Source organism: Danio rerio, chromosome 8 (assembly GCF_049306965.1).
Source record: "Danio rerio strain Tuebingen ecotype United States chromosome 8, GRCz12tu, whole genome shotgun sequence".
Lineage (NCBI taxonomy): Eukaryota > Metazoa > Chordata > Actinopteri > Cypriniformes > Danionidae > Danio > Danio rerio.
Genome location: NC_133183.1, coordinates 21,096,375 through 21,116,229, shown reverse-complemented (window position 1 = coordinate 21,116,229; position 19,855 = coordinate 21,096,375). Strand labels below are relative to the sequence as shown.

Here is a 19,855-nt window from a genome sequence, read left to right as displayed (position 1 = left end):
AGTAGTGTATCATTAATGTTTTGTTTGACTGTATCATACAATTTAGACCATTAGACTCATTATTTTTGTCTAGAATTATGTAAATATTGCACATTTGTTATTCATGTGATTAAAAACAGCATGTTTCTCCATTATTTCTATATCAGCAATGATAGAATATTTTTAAATGCAAATACATTTTTTTTTGCTTTTATAAATGCTTTTTTAGCATCACCGCCCAAAACCATTTAAAGAAATCAATAATTTAGTTTTTTTAATGTTCTAAACATTTTTATACACTTGTATATATTTTATTTATGTTAAAGATTAAAACAATTACCAAATATTGTATCATTATTGTTTAGCTTGACTGTATTACACAATTTAGGCCATTAGACTCATTATTTTTGTGCAAAGATATGTAAATATTGCACATTTGTTATTTATATAATTAAAATAGCAGGTTTCTTCATTATTTCTATATTTACAACGATCGAAACTTTGTAAATGCAAACAAAATATAATTTGTTTGCTTTTATAAATGCTTTTATAGCATGACCAAACACACTGTTAAAAAATTGTAATAATTACAATATCTTTGTTTATAGATATTTTATATACTTTTATATAGTATTAAAAGGTTATTTAAAACAATTACCAAGTATTGTATCATTATTGTTTTGTTCGACTGTATAAATATGCATGTATAAATGTTACAGTTATGAATCATTTATCTCTCAGCCAAACTGGTTTTAACCCATGTTTACTTTACGATTTCCCACATCTAGCTCCTCCCACTTCAAGCCGGAGACGCAATGAAGAGTGGCGAGGCTAAGCAACATCTCTGACCGGAGTTGAAAAAACATACACAGCGCTATTAGCCTGTACCAGTAGATTATTGCATGTCGGGACTATATCCGGGAATCATCTTGGAACGACAAACCAGATATTGACTTTTATTCCTGAAAGCCTCTGCTTCTGCTTCGCGGACGAGACATGTCCTCATCGGCGTCTAGACCTTTATTTGTCATCTGAGAGGAGCCGTAGCTTGACTGGCTAACGTTAGCTGGCTAACTCCCTCTACCCCCTCATACGAGCTAGCTACTTAGCGACAGAGGTGTGAAAATATAAAGAAATCCGGCTTTGGCAGGCTGCGGACAAGAGAACGACACGTATGTGGAAAATAAATACATTACTGTGTTTGTTAGCAATGTGTGGTTCATTTGTAGCTAATCGATGTGTAGATTATGAGATAAAGTTGGCGATGCGCGAGTCTGATTTGACAACTGGTTTGTTGCTGACTCTAACCGGTAAAATCTGACTGTCAGTATATATTATTTATATTTGTAGTCCATACAGTGTCAGATGGCAGACAGACTATCGGTTTTAAGCTAAGAGGACTGTATAGCTAGGAGATAGGTTTACGGAATTGCTGAGTTCAATCTACCTGGGTATTACTTATTAACCGTTTGTTAACTGTTGGAGGTTTTTGCGCATTTGAGTCTTTGTAGAAAATTTATGGATGAGAAACATTTCAGAGAGGGCTCCACCTTTAATCTTGTGTTTTTCGAAAGTGTAAATGTACTACCTTTATTAAATGATCACGTTAAATTAGATTAGTTAACCGAACAGGAAGAAATTTAGAGTATTTTTTAGAAAATGTATTGGAAAGGGTTGCCCCTTCTTGGATTCCGCCATGTTGACATCACATGACTCTTAGTGTCTAATAATATTTATAAATTATAATAATAAATTATAAGATAATTCCTTTTCAAATACTATGATGACTAGTTTCCACAGTTATAAAACCATCGCAATATCAATCTTTATTTTCATTTTTTGAATACAAGTTTATAATATTATTATATTGTAGATGTTTATCATAAAATTAAGGGAGTTATGATAATTGTGTCATTTTTCTCTAATCTGACTCACCATGTGATGTTATGAACTATACGGTCTTTTGTGACATTTGCTGAAGCTTGTCACAATATATGATATAAGCACGAAAATGAAAATTTAAAACATTAAGCAATTTATATTCACATCATGGTATCCATTCAAAAACAAAATTGTAGACCTTAAAAAGTCTTAAATTCACTGAAATATTGTGTTGTAGGTCTTAATGAAATAAACTGCAACACATGAAATGACTATTGACAGATATAATGAAATGAACTGTACATTTTTGTGTATTGCATTGTATAAAAAAGTAAACGAATGTTTCAGACTAATTAAATTGGCAGATAATTTTATCATACAACAGGTAAAACTTTACAATAAGTTATCACTAGGCCCACACGGATTCTGTGCGCAGAAATTTGCAGATTTCCAGCCCATCGAGTATTTATTTAGTTGTGTGTAAATGTGTGTAAATTTAGATTTATTCAGTTTTTAAATTAATTTCAGTAATACTACTGACTATTATGAAAATGTTCATATGATTTCTTTACAATACAGTTTGTAAACTAATAATTTCTGTCTTTTAGTAGATGTATTAAAAGAGAGACTTGCTTTGTTTACCAAATAAATGAATCTAATAGAATTTGAAATGTAAACATAAATAAAAATAAAACATTTTATTATTTTTATTAAAACTTAACAAATTAAGTTTTTTGTTCCGATACACCCAGAATCATTCATCATAAATCTGCAGATTTTTTACAATATTCTGCGTAGAAATAGCAAAAAATTTTGATTCTGTCTGGCCCTTGTTAACGCTTAAGAAATATGTTGCAATTAATGCAAGTTTAAAAAACTTAAAATATAAAGAAATTTATATTTACATGATGGTATCCACAGGGTCTTAAAAAGTTTTAAAATGTCTTAAAGTTCAAAAACAACTTTTTAGGCCTTAAAAAGTCTTAAATTTACTGAAATGTTGTGTTGTAGGTCTTCATTTTCCTACAAATGTCCACGTAATGCTACCTAATCGGGCCAACACCTATCCAATCAAACATTCCATCTAAATAAAAGTTTTAACAAAAGCTTATTCATTCTGTTTACCAAGATGGCTTTTTTATATTTGTTTTTAATGTTTAACTGGGCCATGAGAAAAAATCCTTAGCGTTCAGTCTTATGTAAGTCTAAAAATGGTATTCATAATGGCCTTGAAAAGTCTTAAATTTGACATGATGAACCTGGAGAAACCCTATACACGAACATCACCATTTTAGTTTAATTAGCTATTGTTAACCAATGTAGCTTTATTGTAAAGTATTACAGATCAATATTTCTTCAAAGAATCAGACATTTGTCAGTCACTATTTCACAGATTAACATTAACATATTTGTTTAAAATGAACCAGTCTTCAAGGGATTGGTGCTGTGATAAGCACCACTGCTTTTACATCAATCTTAACATTTTTACTGTTACCATAAAAAAATAAATAATACAGAATTAGACATGGTATCCTGAAGTGCCAACACTAACTATGTCATGCATGTTCATTATCACAATATATTGTAATATTGAATATATTGGCATATGTCTAGTTTTGACAGTCTTCTGTCTTGCAGCTGACAATGAATGGCCTTTCTGTGAGTGAGCTGTGCTGCCTGTTCTGTTGCCCTCCCTGCCCCAGCCGCATTGCTGCCAAGCTTGCCTTTCTGCCCCCCGAGCCCACCTATGCCCTCCTGCCCGATCTGGAGGCCGGTCCAGTACCGGCGGGACCCACGGGGACATCAGGCCTCCGTTCACGGGGAGGAGGGGGTGGTGGAGGGAGTTCGGTAGGGGGAAGCAGTGCTACAGGAGAGGGGCGCTGGAAGCTCCACCTCACAGAGCGGGCAGAATTCCAGTATTCCCAACGGGAACTGGACGCCACGGAAGTGTTCCTGACACGCTCCAGCCGGGGAAACAGAGTGGGCTGCATGTACATCCGCTGCGCCCCCTCTGCCAGGTAGGATGCATATGTTTATTTTGAAGGGTCTTTCAAAATAAATGCATGTTGAACTCAAAGTGTCACGTTTCCCTTGATGGACCCTGCTTTTTCCTCCCGTGGGTCATTTACATTCCTTTACTCTTTTTCCATCTTTCCTTTTGTCCCATTTCCTGCTTCCCTCTCTGAGTTTGTCTGCTATCTTTACCCAGAAGCCACTCCTTCCTGGACGCATTCCTCCTTTATCACGCGCCACTTTATTATTACTGTGCTGCTTTGTTTCCTCTTTAAAGGTGTTTTTTATTGGATGAGTTTTTATATTGTAGGTGTATAGGCACAGTTGGCATTTTCTTTTCTGTATGCAAAGTAAAAGTCATAAAATATAAATATTTAATGGAATAAAAATGTTCACCTAATTTTATTTAAATAAATTATATATATATATATATATATATATATATATATATATATATATATATATATATATATATAYACACATATATATATATACACATATACATATACATTTTGTTATATTAATTAAAAACAAAAACTTTTTCATCTTTATGTAAAATGACTAAAATTAAAAATTAAAAAAAATCTGAAAAATTTGCAACAAATGACTTTTATAAAACGACATTTATAAAAGAAACAAACTTACAAACTCCTGATTTTAGTGCAGGGGTCTCAAACTCAAATTGGCGGGGCCATATCAGTGACTAACAGTTTATAGGAGGGCCGCTTTAACATTCAAGCTCAAGAAAAAAAAGTGGATCCCTGATGTAACTGATGCACTCAAACCTAGAGTATTTGCAGTCAAGCTCTTTCTTTTTGTTTCTTATTGTATATATTGAAGGGGTAGTTTGAATTACTATGAAAGTACTACAATTTAAAAATAGGCATAATAATAATAATAATTAGCATAACAACAGAGATGTGTTTGTACAACAAAATACAGGGGGTATAAAACTGATTATAATCAAATGACCCTTGAATATTTACAAAAAAATCGAGCTTTTGTTAAAAAACTGATTTTTCTAAATAGAGACATATATTTCAACGTTTAAATCAGCCCCGCAAATAATCTGTATGTGCGTTACTCTCGACCACACACTGAGAGAAACCGAAAGTAACACGGATATATAGTACAATACTTTAAATGTCCAATAGGTGGGAGTTCAAAACCACAAGTGTATATGTGACTGCACAACAATGACAGTGATTTAAAAATATATGTTTTGTTGGGCCGAATCTCGTTTTATTTTATTTTGCCCCTAACCTAATGTACTATACATAAGAGTAGTTCTACGTGTTGCTAAATGTATGTCACGTGACCTGCTAACCTGTTGGCTTTGTCTGAGCCTCTTGAACAAAGTAAATTAACAAAATTGAGAAGTGGAATGGTACGATATGAATGGCGGATGGATAAAGTGAACACGCAAAAACGGGCAACAACAGAATACACAGTTAGACAGGTTTTTCTTTAAACGCGACACAATAGCACCGCAATCAAACAGAAACAAGAGGGACAAAAAAAAGGAGCCTAGTGAGTTGTCTGGCACGCACTTTTATGTCGGGAGGTCTTGGCCTGTAGAACATAACGTCAGAGTGACATCACCAGGGAGGAAAAGAGTGACAGATGGATTGACCAATGAACGGAACCTGAGAAAATGAAGCTGATATGAGAGAACAGAGCAAGAGAGAAAAATGGAAATAAAAAAAACAACACAAACACGTAACACTCCCACCCATAAGAACAAACATAATATTGTAAATTTTGAAATAGAAAAAAAAAAACACAAAACAGGACAAAAACAACACAAGCATGTAATAATGTTTTATCGAACTGTCCTGGTTTTAGTACAAGTACAAGTGGTCTATTAATAGGAAATCTGTAATTATTTAAAAAGATTTTACTTGATAATATTTCAGAATTTATATCAAATCTTATTTATTTAGTTTTAAACAGTTTTTCTGCCTGATAGGTTTGCATTTATGCAACTTTTAAAATTGTAATTTCATTTTGCCTTGAAAATAGAATTGGATGCTGACAGTGCAATAAAAATAAACAACTCGAGCTCATCCAAAATGGAACTGAATACCATAATATTATTTACTATTAGTACTAAAATAGCCCTGTTTGAAATACACATTGCAGATGGATGTTTTGGATTCTTTGGTATAACACAGTTCTACACATATCAGTTATAAAACCCTTCCCTGCGGTGTATCAGGCTCACTGCAGATGCGCCTACATGCCCAGTGATTCAGAGGGTGAAATTATAGGTCATTAAGTCTCTCTGTGGATCCATCTCATTGAGTCAGACCCTGAAATAGTGTAATAAATGAGTGTACTAGAGTGTTACTGTGTACTAAAAATCCCATAACAATACCCCTTTCCTCCATCACTCTCCGCAGGTTCACTGTCCTGTTCTCTCATGGTAATGCGGTGGATCTAGGGCAGATGAGCAGCTTCTATATCGGCCTGGGCACTCGCATCAACTGTAACATATTCTCCTATGATTACTCCGGCTACGGGGTCAGTACGGGAAAGCCCTCCGAAAAGAATTTGTATGCAGATATAGACGCAGCGTGGCAGGCTCTACGCTCACGGTGAGTCACAAAATCAATATCAGGGCACAAACCCAAACAACTGCATTCCTGTAGTGGAGTTCAAGATTTGCAGTGCTACATATTGGCTACTGTTTACACCTGTTCCTTTGATCTTTTTTTTCTTTAAAGGAACTTGAAAGTTGCAGTGCTTTCCATAAATATATCAAGCAGCACAATGTTTTACACTGGTAATAATGAGATGATTTGTGAGCACCAATCATTTCTGAAGGACCGTGTAAGACTGAAGGCTTGAGGAATGATGCTTTGTTTGCCAACACCGTAATAAATTACTTTTTAAAACCTAATTACATTGTAAATTTATTTTAACCACATGTCTAAACTGAAACGAACTCAGAAGTGTTATTCTGTTTATTGAGGCTTGTAAGATTTAAATAGTCTTAGTTATTTAGTGGTTTGTCACATGACAGTCTTGAACCTATACATTCACACCAGTCTTTTTGTGTGACATGTTTAGTCAAATTTTTTAAATGTACAATGTGTTTTCAAAAATACAACCAAGCTAATTTTGAAGACATTGTGATGGTATAGTCCAAAAATGGACAACAAAATCAGATTACAAACAATAATAACAAATAAATGAACTAACAAGTTTGTAAATAAATACAAATTTAAAGAGGAAAAGAATAATGAAGAGTAGATAGACAGGAATAAAATTAATAGTTAAAAAAGAAGAAATAAGTAAAGTACTTAAAGTTGGTGAGGGGTGTACTCGGACACGGTTGTCTAGAACAATGCTTAGGTGTCCTTGCTGAAAAATCCAGCTTAAACCAGCCTAGGCTGCTTGGCTGGTTTAAGCTGGTTGACCAGCCTGGTTTTAGAGGGGTTTTGGCCATTTCCAGGCTGGTTTCCAGCCGTTTCCAGCCATTTCCAGCCTGGTCTTAGCTGGTCAGGCTGGAAAATGACCAGCTAAAACCAGCTTCTCCAGCCTGGTTTAAGCTGGACATAGCTGGTTTTGGCTGGACTCCTAACCTGGCTAGGCAGGTCAAGCTGGTTTTAGCTGGTCATCTTCCAGCCTGACCAGCTAAGACCAGGCTGGAAATGGCTGGAAACCAGCCTGGAAATGGCCAAAACCCCTCTAAAACCAGTCTGGTCGACCAGCTAAAACCAGCCAACCAGCCTAGGCTGGTTTAAGCTGAATTTTTCTGTAGGGGTGATTGTCCCCCCTTCACTCTTCCCCTCGACCTGCACTCACACTGTTATTTTTAACCCTCCGAGCCTGAGCACGTTTCCGTCATTGATGATCGACTGTTCAGTTAACAGAAGAGAAGCGCTCTCGCTCTGCATTGTTGAGATTGCTTTAGTTAAATTGTTTTGTATTATTTTAAAGCTGCCTTTTTACTGCACACATTTGGACACAATTGTCGGCATATGCCCCCTTGTGGCAGTCGCACAGATATTTCAGTTTTGTTGTGCACCATGGGAGAGAAGCTGGATTCTCTGTGTCTGAAATAAAGGCATGGTTTCCGCTATATTCATTCTTCCATGGTGGAGCGCCACGCCAAAATTGATCCCGCCACTGCTACATTACAGCTTCTCATTCAAAACATTGTTGTATTTTTTTTTTATAGCGGGTGATAATCGCACCAAAACGTATTAAAAGGTAAATCAATTATAACAGCGCAAACTTTTCTGTAACCGTTGTCGTGCTGTGCGCTGTTTGTTTAACTCTTTAAGGCTAGGTGCTGACTGACTGACTGACTTACAGGTGCGTGATGCGTGAGGCCAGCAAACACGACATATAGCCGTTTCACTTTACTTCAGGACGCATTAATGTCTCCTTGTAGGTCTATTAGAGACATTCATAAATGTTCCTAGCAAATCTAAGAAATGTTGGAGACATATTTGTTACATAAACGCACTAAATCGCACTTCAGTAGCGTTTATTTGAGAGCGCACAAGAACATTCGTTTGAGCAGTGTTTATTTGAAGGGATGTGGAAGACGTTTTGTGCACGAGCAGAAGAAATCTTCGCGGAAGCAAAGGGAATCTCATGCTGTAGGCTATTAGATAAATGCGATCTTGAATTGTAATACTGCGCTCTAGACATTTGTCCTCAAATTACTTTACAGGTAGTTGGTAGATCTGAGTAAAAAAGGCAAACACTGAAAGGAGTGCAAAAGCAAGAGCCTTTATTCTCTGTCCATTCACCATGGTTGAATGAATGAATGCTAGGATCTCTCGTAGGTCATATGTGGAGACAACATAAAAAAATATTACTCTATAGGTACTTATTACTTTTTATTACTTCTATTTATGAATAGAAATGTTTTTTTTAATATAAACTTTTTCTGATTCAAAAAATATACTATTTCTCAATTCACGCACACGGATCTGATTAGACAACACTGGAATACATCAAATCCAGTTGGTCGGCCGCATACGGTCTAGTCGCTGGAGCTCAAATATTTTAACAAATCCGCAGCTCAAATCGGATCCGGATTTTCGCATACAGAGATGATCGGAACTTCACGCAACTTCCATTGGACTACTCTCCATTGGAAATAATTGACTTCCGGTCTGTCGCTTGTCATTTGTTGTGTGCAGTGGAAAGGTGGCTTAAGTCACTTGCGAATCGGTGCCACACAGTCAAATCTTTTGCTGAACAGATCCACCAGTTTTGATGCTCATAAATATTCATGAAAGTCATCATGCTGCACGTGTTAAGAGGTTTGCTGAAGCTGCAGCTGTTACGCAGCAGGGGTTTGTATCTTTAAGTTCAACTTCTTTTTTTTTTTTTTGGAAAAAAACTAACACTATATCAGTACAAATAGTTACATCTTTGTTGTTGCTTTTTTTTTACAAAAGAGAAGAAAAATAATAATAAAAAAGGAAAAAAAACTACAAATTAACAATGATAATAAAAGGGGAAAAGAAAAATGGAAATGAGTAATAAGTGTACAGAAAACTACAACCAGCTATCATAATCAAATGTTCAGATACATTGTCAATGTTGAGAGAGAATATTAACAATTGAACAGTATAAAATAGTAATCGTTAAAAACAAATAAATTTAATTACTATGAAATAAATTAATTCAAAGACAGGAGAGTGCATTTTAAATGGAAAGCAAGACCTTAAGAGAGTTAAAGTAAGTTATAAAACATTGGCACTTTTTAAAGAAATTAGTTTTCCCAGAGCATCTAACATTTTCCAACCTTAGAAAATGCATGGTATCTACAAGATATTGGGATGTAGTTAGAGGCTTATTTGATTTCCAGTGAAGTAGAATACCACGCCTGGCTAATCGTGAAGTAAAGGCCAAAATATCAAGTTGTTTAGAATTGAACTTGGACCAAATCTTTGGAACCCCAAAAATGGCAACATCAGGGGACAGGTTTATATTTACCTGCAACACCTTGGACATAATTGTAAAATAATAAATTCAATAATTCTGTAACAGAGGGCATATACAGAACATATACCTTAAATTACACCTGGTGCATGACATCTGTCACATCTGTCATCAATATTGGGAAAAATTTCAGATAGCCTGGTTTTTGAGAAATGGATTCTATGAAATACTTTAAATTGTATTAGGCTAAAGCGAGCACAAATTGTACTAGAACGTATTCTCTGCAGTGCACCAAGTCACCATTCTTCCTCAGGGGGTTTGTATCTTTAATAAACTATGACCGTTTGTGTTCATTAAAAAGTAAGAATGATTACTAAATCCATATTATGAAACAGTCCCTTAATAGTGACGTTGTGTCTTCAGCATGCATTGCACTCACACTACAAGCGTATTGTGCTGAAGCCCAATCAAACCACTCTCCACACCTCTTCCAAAGAGCCAGGGCAGGCCAACTGAACCGTGCTTGGGCCCAATTCGGAGCACTCACATTTGTCAAACGAACCTGGAAGTGGGGGACAAACGTGCCTAGGCATGGTTTGGATAGCCTAGTGTGAGTAAACCCTTAATATTCGTAGCAAAAAATCCAAAGAAAATCGGCACACTGCCACTTTAGCTCTCAAAAAGTCTTTAATGTCACATTTGTGACTAAAGACTTTTTGAGAGCTAAAGTGGCAGTGTGCTGATTTTCTTTGGATTTTTTGCTACAAGTGTTTGTTTTTTGATCGAGCACCTGCCTTCAAGATTTTTCAGATGTGCGCACATTTCTTTTTTTTTTTTTTTTTTGCTAAACCTTTAATATTCACAAAGAAAATACAGCTACAACCTCTGGAAATCACACATAAAAATAATACATATTTCCCTAACCAAAAAAAAACCCACTAGTCTTTTTAATGGTAGGTGATGTAACCTTAAATAACTAGGCAACTTTGTTTCTTAGCCTAAATAAGCCTTAGAAGTGCCAAAAAATTAGTAAGAATCCTTTAAGTGGAATCAGAATCAATCAACTAAATGAACAGAGAGCTCAATTTGCTTTAATTCAGGAATGCAAGTTTTCAAAGGCTGACGTAAATCCACACTGCACTGTTTGTGAATAGATTGGCACTATATATATATTTTTGCCAGCAGTCTCCATACTGCTGTAAATAGACTGTAAATCACATTGACACATGACAGTTATTTGTTGAGTATATGACATTCCGTTAGCTTTCGCTTCCTCTCTTTTCAAACAGATATGGCATCAGCCCAGAGAACATCATCCTGTATGGACAGAGCATTGGCACGGTGCCAACGGTGGACCTGGCATCGCGATATGAGTGTGCGGCTGTGATTCTTCACTCTCCTCTCACCTCTGGCATGAGGGTGGCCTTTCCCGACACTAAGAAGACTTACTGCTTTGACGCATTTCCCAAGTGAGTACCAAAAACAGTTCAAAGTTGTCCTCATTATTGCAGTTTTCTTATGAGCTGACGATTTGGCCAGTACAGATTGCTGCTATTTATGAGCAATTCACTGGCTTTCGGGTTTTGGCAAGAGGAAAGGGAGCGGGTTGTGATGGTGGAGATTATACTGAGCTGCTTGTTTTGACACAAAAAACGAGTCCGAAACGATCGCGCGATGAATAAAGTAGCTGTAGACTATTTTCCAGCTTAGACTTTCAGCCCTTGATTAAAGGGAATAAGGCTTTTCTTTTTTTAAGTTTCATTACAATCATTTTCATTGTTGCATATGAGCTGTGACAGCAGGGTTGTGGAGCTCAGAGGGAGGTTTGCTGCACTCGGTGGGCGGTGTCACTCTGTGCCAGTGTAGAAGAACACATGGTTGCCATACAGCTGCAGTCACAACCACTACTGTTCACGCACAAGTGTTGTGTAGTTGGCTGACAGCTGTCTGGTTTTCTGGCTCCCAAACACATACAAATGTGTACGCCACATGTGCAACATTTGAAAATACAAGCTGCCAAACTGTTTTCATTCATAATAACAACATTGTTATAATAATAATAATAATAATAATAATTATTATTATTATTATTATTATTATTATAAGTATTCTAAATATTATCTAAAGTAATAATTTGCATTATAGATGCATATTTGCATGTTAATTACTGTTTAAAAATATGTTAATTATTATTTTTGGTTTCATGCTGATGCAGGCCATGTTTATTTGATTAATTGTATTTTTATCTTAATAATATTTGAAATACTTTTACTGTTTTAAACAAATTTAAATAATTAAGTTAAACCAGGTGGCCAAGCTTTTTTTGCAGAGTTTTTAAACTTCCTTTAAACTAGACTTTAGTATCACGTTGCTTCAGATTTCATCGTCATAAGTTCATCGTCATAAGTTAAAAAAAAGCGGTGCTGCCTAATTTTTGTGTAAAAAATTTATTTAATTTGAAATTTTTTTGGAAAAGAAAATTAAATGTAATAACAAATGTCTTCACTGTCACTTTAAAATATTCAAAGTCAACTTGATTAGGTATGCAACGATTAAAGATTTTGGTTGTACAATTATAGTCTGAGGAATAATCAATTGTTCACGGTTACCGGGATTATTATGCATTTATTAAATTAAAAAAACTACTAGTTTTGAAAATCACATTAATTTTAAAGTGTTATTTATTGCTGCTCAATAACTAAACAATACAGCACATAATAATAATAATAATAATAATAGTAATAAACAAGCAATAATCCTTTTCTCTTAGGACTTAAAAATAATTGGAAAAAAAAAGTTTTTGGCATTTAAATATAAATAATAATTTGACACTGAAAATAAATGACAGAACAATAAATAAATGCATCAAAATAAGAATAAATAAATAATATTAGTCTAATGTAAATCTAAGCAACATATTAGTTAATTATTTCCCTTGAGAACTAAGGCTCCTGAACCTCCGTCTGAAAGGCACTTTTAATAAACTTTATAAAAAATGTTTGGTATTTTCATTTTTGTATTCTTTTCTCTTTGGAATTGAAATGTGTATGTTCTATACAAAGCATGAAGCTGATCGGTCTGTTCTTGTCACGTGACTTGTGGTGTGCTATTGCCATTCTTTCAACTGAGTGTGCCTGGTAAGCGTGAGTGCATTGTGCCGTGTGCACGTAACTCCCAATATGCAAGCTAGACAAGAATTATCGAACCTGTGCACACAAAAAACGTGATCTGTAAACTGCCCTTAGTTAATAGCATCAGCCATAGTTAATTCAGTATGTGTGTATTTGCTCCAGTGTACAAGCTTGAAACTTTAAAGTCCCCAAGAAATCAGAACTAACCTTAAGTATTTTGTTTGCTCACATTTCGAAATCGATCGAAATTTATGCTCAATTTCGATTATCGAATCAAAAAATAGAATTGTCGATGCTGCCACGCCCCCATGTCACGTCAGCTTGGCTTGCCAAGCTGGAAAAAAACAGGCTTGTTGAAGTGCTTTTTAAACTGCAGAAGCAGGAGACCCGTTGACAGAACTTAAACCCTCTCCTCTTTCAATGAAGTCGCCGGTGTGTAAGCATTTTGGACTTCCAGTGAGTTATGTTGACAACGTTCGTGTTGTCGACAAAAAAAACACAGTTTTGCAAGCTCTGCTATGTACGTATTACGTACGGTTCGTCCGATAGACAACACCGGCATCGCGATCCTCCGCCCACCCCCGTTGCAAATCCGCTCGCGAAAAGTACACACTCAGGCCCTGTTTACACTGTCTTTGTTTTTAAATGGCATTTTAGAACGACAACGATTTGACATCCACAGTGGCGTGTAGCATTTCTGAGCAGCCCTCCTTCCTCTCTACCTCTGAAAATGTACATCATGTGACCACACAGACACAGACACAGACGCATACACAGCCATGCGCTCGAGACAGCAGGTCCAGGCAATCAGAGCACTGCTTCAATCTTTCACTCACTTGTACTTAGTCATTTTAGCGAACACCTCAGATACTGTTGGCTGGTTCCTGTTGGTTGTGCGTCTTTTTTACCGATGCCATTATAACGACACAGATCACTGCCTATTCACGAGTCCCGCAGAAAAAGTGATTGACAGGTGGTAATTATGTGTGTAACTTGCCTTTATTCATTTACTGTATGATTTGTTTATGGGTAAAACAAAGACCATGCAGGTCAGGTAGTTTAAACGGTAGGCTACAAATAATTAATTGGTCCTTAATTAATTAATTATTCATAATCAAAAATCGAATCGAATCGTGCCTTTAGAATCAAAAATGTAATCGAATCGAAGATTTGGAGGATCGTGACACCCTTACTCACATTGCCAGTTTTGTGGTGAACAATGCATGTGAGCATGTCATTAGGAAAAAAAAAATCCTTCTAATCTGTAATTTAAATCTAAAAATGCACTTCCTGTTTGTTTTCAGTTAAATTAGATTACCTGATTTTGAGGTAATAGGCGTCGGGGCTAACATACTTAATCACGCACCTCCAACTGTCACTTTTGTCAACCAACAGAAACGGTGAAGAGGAGTCTGATAGGTTGTAATAACTCTCCCCAAACCCTTTTCCTGATCTTTCTGAATGAAATGCCCGCCCACTGTTTGCTTTTTTAGAATTTAGTTTCTTTAAGAACAGTCACTATACGAAAAATATAACGATAACAGCTTCCGGTTCATTAGGACTTTAAAGAAACGTACAGGTGGCATAACTTTGTTTAGTTGCAGCCGTTTTATTCCATGCAGAAACCCGGTGTTGAGAAGCCTTTACGATTTTTTAACAGTGACGAATTAAATTGCAATTAGTAGCAAAATCAGTTAATCGTTGCATCCCTAAATTGATTAACATCCCCACGAAATGCACCTAATAAAACATAAAAGCACATTACTTGAAATCTACAGCCTGTCACACTGCTTTAAAAAAAAAAAAAACGAGTAGTAGGTAAACCTATTTATGTACTTTTACTGATATGTCAAGTGCATAATGAGATATTCAGTTGTAATAAGTAAGTTAATTCTAACACTGCCCTTGTGTTCTATTGTGTCTCCGCTTCAGCATTGAGAAAGTGTCTAAAATCACGTCTCCGGTGTTGATCATTCATGGAACGGAGGACGAGGTGATCGATTTCTCCCATGGGCTGGCCCTGTACGAACGCTGCCCTAAAGCCGTGGAGCCGCTCTGGGTGGAGGGAGCCGGACACAACGATATCGAACTGTACACCCAATACCTGGAACGCCTCCGTCGATTCATCGGCCAGGAGTTGGCCGTACAACATGCCTAAAACTCTCCTCCATCTCCTTCTCATCATCCCACCATCTCCCAGTCTGAGCGAGCGTGCGCATCACTAACTTATTAAAGGCTGCCATTTTGTATGGACAAACATCACTGTCGGAGAGCAGCGTGACAGAATTTGTTTCTTAAGTGTTTTCTTTTTCCATTTGTCACATCTGTGTGTGTGGAACTCTGGGGGATGGAAGTGGAGTTTCTGTGAGGAAAGAATGGACGAATTCTGGTTTCAGTCCAATGAAATAAGCCAGACACAAAGTCCTGTACCTCTCTTTCTCCGTCTGAGCATTCATCTGTCAGTTTGCCGCGCTCCCATGATGCCTCAGCCTTCCCACTTCTCATCAGGCAACCTAAAATAGCTCAATCTCAGCGGCTGGCAAATTTCCTAGCCTCGCTGACCCTGCGGGATGGAATAAGCCGGTTGTTCGGTGGATGATTTTCAGGAGTGAGTTTTTGAAGCATCCTCCACAGATGCCAACCTCTGTTGTGCCCAGGTGTGTGTGTGTGGGTCTATTCTGTCTCATAAACCCTGCGGGATGTTGATCTCTATGCACCGACGTTCCCTTCCAATGAGTTTTCGCCTTTATGTAAAGGATGAGATGATGATCTGCACCGCTCCAGGCAGGGAAAGCTCAGATTTGAGGACGTTGGCTTTTGTTTCTCTCCTATTTTTTTTCTCTTTTCGGTGTCTTTATCCTTTCTTCTTAGCATGTCAGAGTGTCCATAGCACCCTGAGGTGATAGAAACCAGCTCATCATCATCATCATCATCATATTTCAGTTAAATATTCTCGGGATGACTTGATACAGAGTATATTCAAAGCCAGATCCATACATCTTGTTGGGCCAGTAGAAAGATCAAGGTTTCTGTATCAATTCAGGACTTTCCTACAGCCACATTCTCGGTGTAGCATTTCCACTTTCATTCTAAAGCGTTTTAATCAGGGCTTTTAAGTCAATATGTGGTTTAATTATGTAAGAAGCAGTAAGACACACAACAGCACAGGTAGCAGTCGGAGATTAAAGCAAAAATCACTTTTGAGCCCTGTGGTAACTCGCAACCCGTTTTTCCTGTTTTAAGTGTGACATCACGTCTGTTTGCATCATGGCATTCGAATCTGAGATCAAGCACTAATTGCACATGTTTACTCTCTTTAATTTTTTGTTTAAACGCATAGCACATCATTTAAAGTGTCGTCTTCATGATTGTTATGCTTTCCCAATTCAAGTCAAATTGCTAGTTAGTGGCACATAGTTTAAATCATCTAAGCAATGTACTGACAGCTGAGTAGGTTTAAAGATTATAACTAGCAATAAAGGCACAACAATGAGGTCATCTTCAAAGGGAGTTTGTCTGAAGTGATTTGGACGCAACTATTATTCTTAAAAAGATTGGATCGTACGATTTTAAAACACTAGTGGTGAATTCAGAGCGGCGTCTTTCTTTCGGAGTAAGCTTTTACAACTGTGAATTATCAAGGAAACTTGCTGCTACAGATCTTGATTGAATGGTCTTCAACAAATTGACAAGAGCCAAACCATGTGACCTTCTGTTGTTTTGTGACGCATCAAAGACTAGCGAGGCTTGTCAGTGAGATAAGACGTGACTTTTCCGTGCTGTGTGCTTCATTCTTGCCCTTTTAACACTGTGGGCTGCACAGCTATTCTAGATTTTACATCATTTGCGTTTATTTGATTCACTGAAAATTCGGTATCTTGTCAGGGTAGGTTTTCGCTTGATAAATATTATGATTTTGTGGTGCCAGATATGATATAATCTCTGGATATCCTGTTTGTCTTCTCTTTTTTGGGGGGATTTAACCTCCAACTATTCATACATCCATCCACTCAGTCTATTCATATGGGTTCTGCATAAAAGGATAGTTCAACCAAAAAGGAAAACGTGTGCTTATTTATTCAGTTAATTAAAAGAGATTAAAAGAGGATCTGTGCTACCGGCATTCAAATCATTATTGAGAAAACTAAATTTGTGTAAGAAAAATAACTAAATTATTTAATTAATACAATCTTGATGGAGTTTTGAGGTTTTGTGAAGCAAAGTAAGCAAGAAAAAGAACATTATTAACATTTAAATAGATTTCCAATGTTTGATAGACAGTTAGGATAAAAAATAGGCGACTTGAAGATATCCAGTTTCTCTAATTGTTGATTTTAGTTATGTGTTTGAGTTAAACCATATTGTGCTTTATTCTGTAAGCTGCGGATGACATTTTTTTTCAAAATTTAAATAAAAAATGCTGTCAAGCATAAAATAATAACAGGCCATTTTTTCCAGACACTTTTAATAGACAACATAATTTAAATGTTTAAACATTTTACATTCTTCAGGTGATACAAAACCCAGACGTTTCCACACACTAAGGAAGGCCGAAATGTGTTTTGTATCACCTGACGAATGTAAAATAAAAATTACACAAAGTAATTTTTTTATTATTCTTTTTTTTTATTGATTTTTGAACAAATCCTGAGATCTAACTCCAACCCCCCCCCCCCCCCCCCACCCAAAAAAAAAGTTAAATAAAATAAAAACAGTAATACTGCAATAATAGATACAAAATCAGGATAGAAACATCTGATACAGTCTCTCTCATATTTAACCAAAATTATACTTTTTTTTTTTTTTTTTTTTACTGGCACCATTTTTTTTCAAAGTAATTATTTTAATTATTGTAAATCATTACTTTCTGAATAATATTGACAAGATTAACGCACTAAAACGTATATAAAAAAAAACTGACAGCACGCATTGGAAACTTCATTACTCAACAAGAGTTTTGAAATCAGTATTTAGTGCAATAACCGTGATCACTACAAATGAAAACATTTGTTATTCTGGCCAATTGTCATTTTCAGATTTGTTTTTCTTTCCAAATTCTAATCTTTTTGTTTCAAATTTTGTAGAATTTCTTTTGAATAGACCTTTGAAGACCTTTTTATAGAACAAAAAAATTCATTTACTGAAAACCAAACTAAAAAAATCCAGAGAATCTGAGGATTATCAAGTTCTATTAATAAAGTGGTCAATCATTTATTTTCATAGATGTGTGACATCGATAAGGATCAATATAAAACTTTGGAATGTTCCATTTCTTGCATAGTCAAAGAGCCGGTGGTCAATAAAGGGATAGTTCACCCCAAAATTTAATTCTGCCATAATTTACTCACTCTTCACTTTTTTAACACGTAATTTGAGTTTCTTTCTTTGTTGAAAACAAAAGAAGATATGTTGAAAAATGCTAGTTAATAGGTCCCTTTGATTTCCACAGTAACTGCTTTTCTAACACTGAAGTCGATGAGTTCCAGAAACCAGCATTCTTCGAAATATCTCCTTTGGTATTCAACATGAATACTCATAATGGTTAAAACCACATGGGGAAAAACAAAACCATCAGGTCTATTTTTTATTTTTATGAACGACAGGATTTAAAGACCACAATTTCAACAACAAAAAATCTTGAATGTTCTTTTGAATAACAATCTTCCATCTCATATGATCTTGAGGATTAATAATCTAACACTCATCCCTTCAAAATCGCTCCCATTATTGCACCGTAATTCTGTATTCCATTTTGACATGACATCCAAAAAACCAATTCCCTGCCAACCTGATTCCATGTTCCATCATATAGTAATCTGTGGTTGGACACAAAGAGGCTTGTTCATTCTCCATCCTAACCAAAGATGACAGGTGTCGGAGTTGCCAGTTGTCAGAGCTCAGATGTGGATTGAAGCGATGGACTTGTGCTTTTCAGAGCCGCCACTCACACAATACAGCCTGCTGTTGATGCCGCAGAAGGGAAGTTTTGTGTGGACTGTTGTCGTGTGTTTTCTTCCTGTAAGACGCAAGTGTTTGGAGGCCTGAAGCAATACTGACTTGGAGCCAGCAGACTGGATCTGGGGACATATATATATACGGGAGGGGACGAGGACGTTGGTTTTTGGGACTGGACTTGTCCCAATACCTTCAGATCCAACAAGAGATTTTTGTTTTTTTGTTTAAGGAACGTAAGTTATAGAAATGTCTTTTTAAAACTATCAGATGTACGTACTGTATACCATTGTTTGAGGAGCTTAATCTTAAGGTTTAAGAATCGTTTTTTTTTTTTATCTTAATGGATCGGGAGCAAGAGTTGAAGGGTGATACTGTTCTATCCTTTTATGCATTATTCTGATGTTGTTGATTTAAGTTTGTAATATGTCTTTTTTCCTTTTCCAGAATTAAAAAAAAAAGAGAGAGAAATCTTAGAAAATAAAATTATGAATTGGTAGTTGTTGTAATACTCTTTTTCTGTGTGTGTGTGTGTGTGTGTGTGTGTGTGTGTGTGTGTGTGTGTGTGTGTGTGTGTGCGTGCGTGCGTGCCTGAGCTCATTTACACTACCTGACAAAAGTCTTGTCGTTTATCCAACTTTTAGGAACAAATTATAACTTGACTTCTAGTTGATCGTTTGGTTTCAGAAGTGGCTTATATGAAAGGTAAAGGCCTCTAGATTATGCTTATTTTACCAAAATAAAATATGATCATGCCTTGATTTTTAGTTATTTAATTAGGACAGTAAGCTCTGACTTTGCTTAGACAAAAGTCTTGCCACTTGACAGAAATAATGTACAGTATAGAATAAAAAGTCATGATGCAGAAGAAAAAGCGGTCCAAGAGTTCATCAAGATTCTTTGGATTCATCTTCAATGCCTCCAGCCCACCTCAGACATGCTCAGTAATGTTCTTGTGACTGGACTGGCCAATCCTGAAGCACCTTGAC

At 36.1% G+C, this 19,855-nt stretch overlaps 1 protein-coding gene across 4 annotated transcripts; it reads left to right on the top strand.

The window, feature by feature from the left end:
• Positions 1-825: 825 nt before the first annotated feature.
• On the top strand, positions 826-19,365 carry abhd17ab (abhydrolase domain containing 17A, depalmitoylase b). 4 transcript variants are annotated; one of them, XM_021478400.3, is made up of 5 exons: positions 826-1,151; positions 3,499-3,878; positions 6,276-6,470; positions 11,073-11,252; positions 14,847-19,365. In XM_021478400.3, the coding sequence occupies exons 2-5, from the start codon at positions 3,505-3,507 to the stop codon at positions 15,070-15,072; spliced, it is 975 nt and encodes a 324-aa protein (XP_021334075.1). In that variant the 5' UTR covers positions 826-1,151; positions 3,499-3,504; the 3' UTR covers positions 15,073-19,365. The 4 variants fall into 4 exon arrangements, 1 of the variants encoding a protein (XP_021334075.1); XR_012384231.1 differs by lacking the exons at positions 11,073-11,252; positions 14,847-19,365 and adding an exon at positions 7,613-9,291 and having other exon boundaries at positions 6,276-7,183; XR_012384232.1 differs by lacking the exons at positions 11,073-11,252; positions 14,847-19,365 and adding an exon at positions 7,613-9,291 and having other exon boundaries at positions 6,276-7,187.
• The last annotated feature ends 490 nt before the right edge of the window (positions 19,366-19,855 follow it).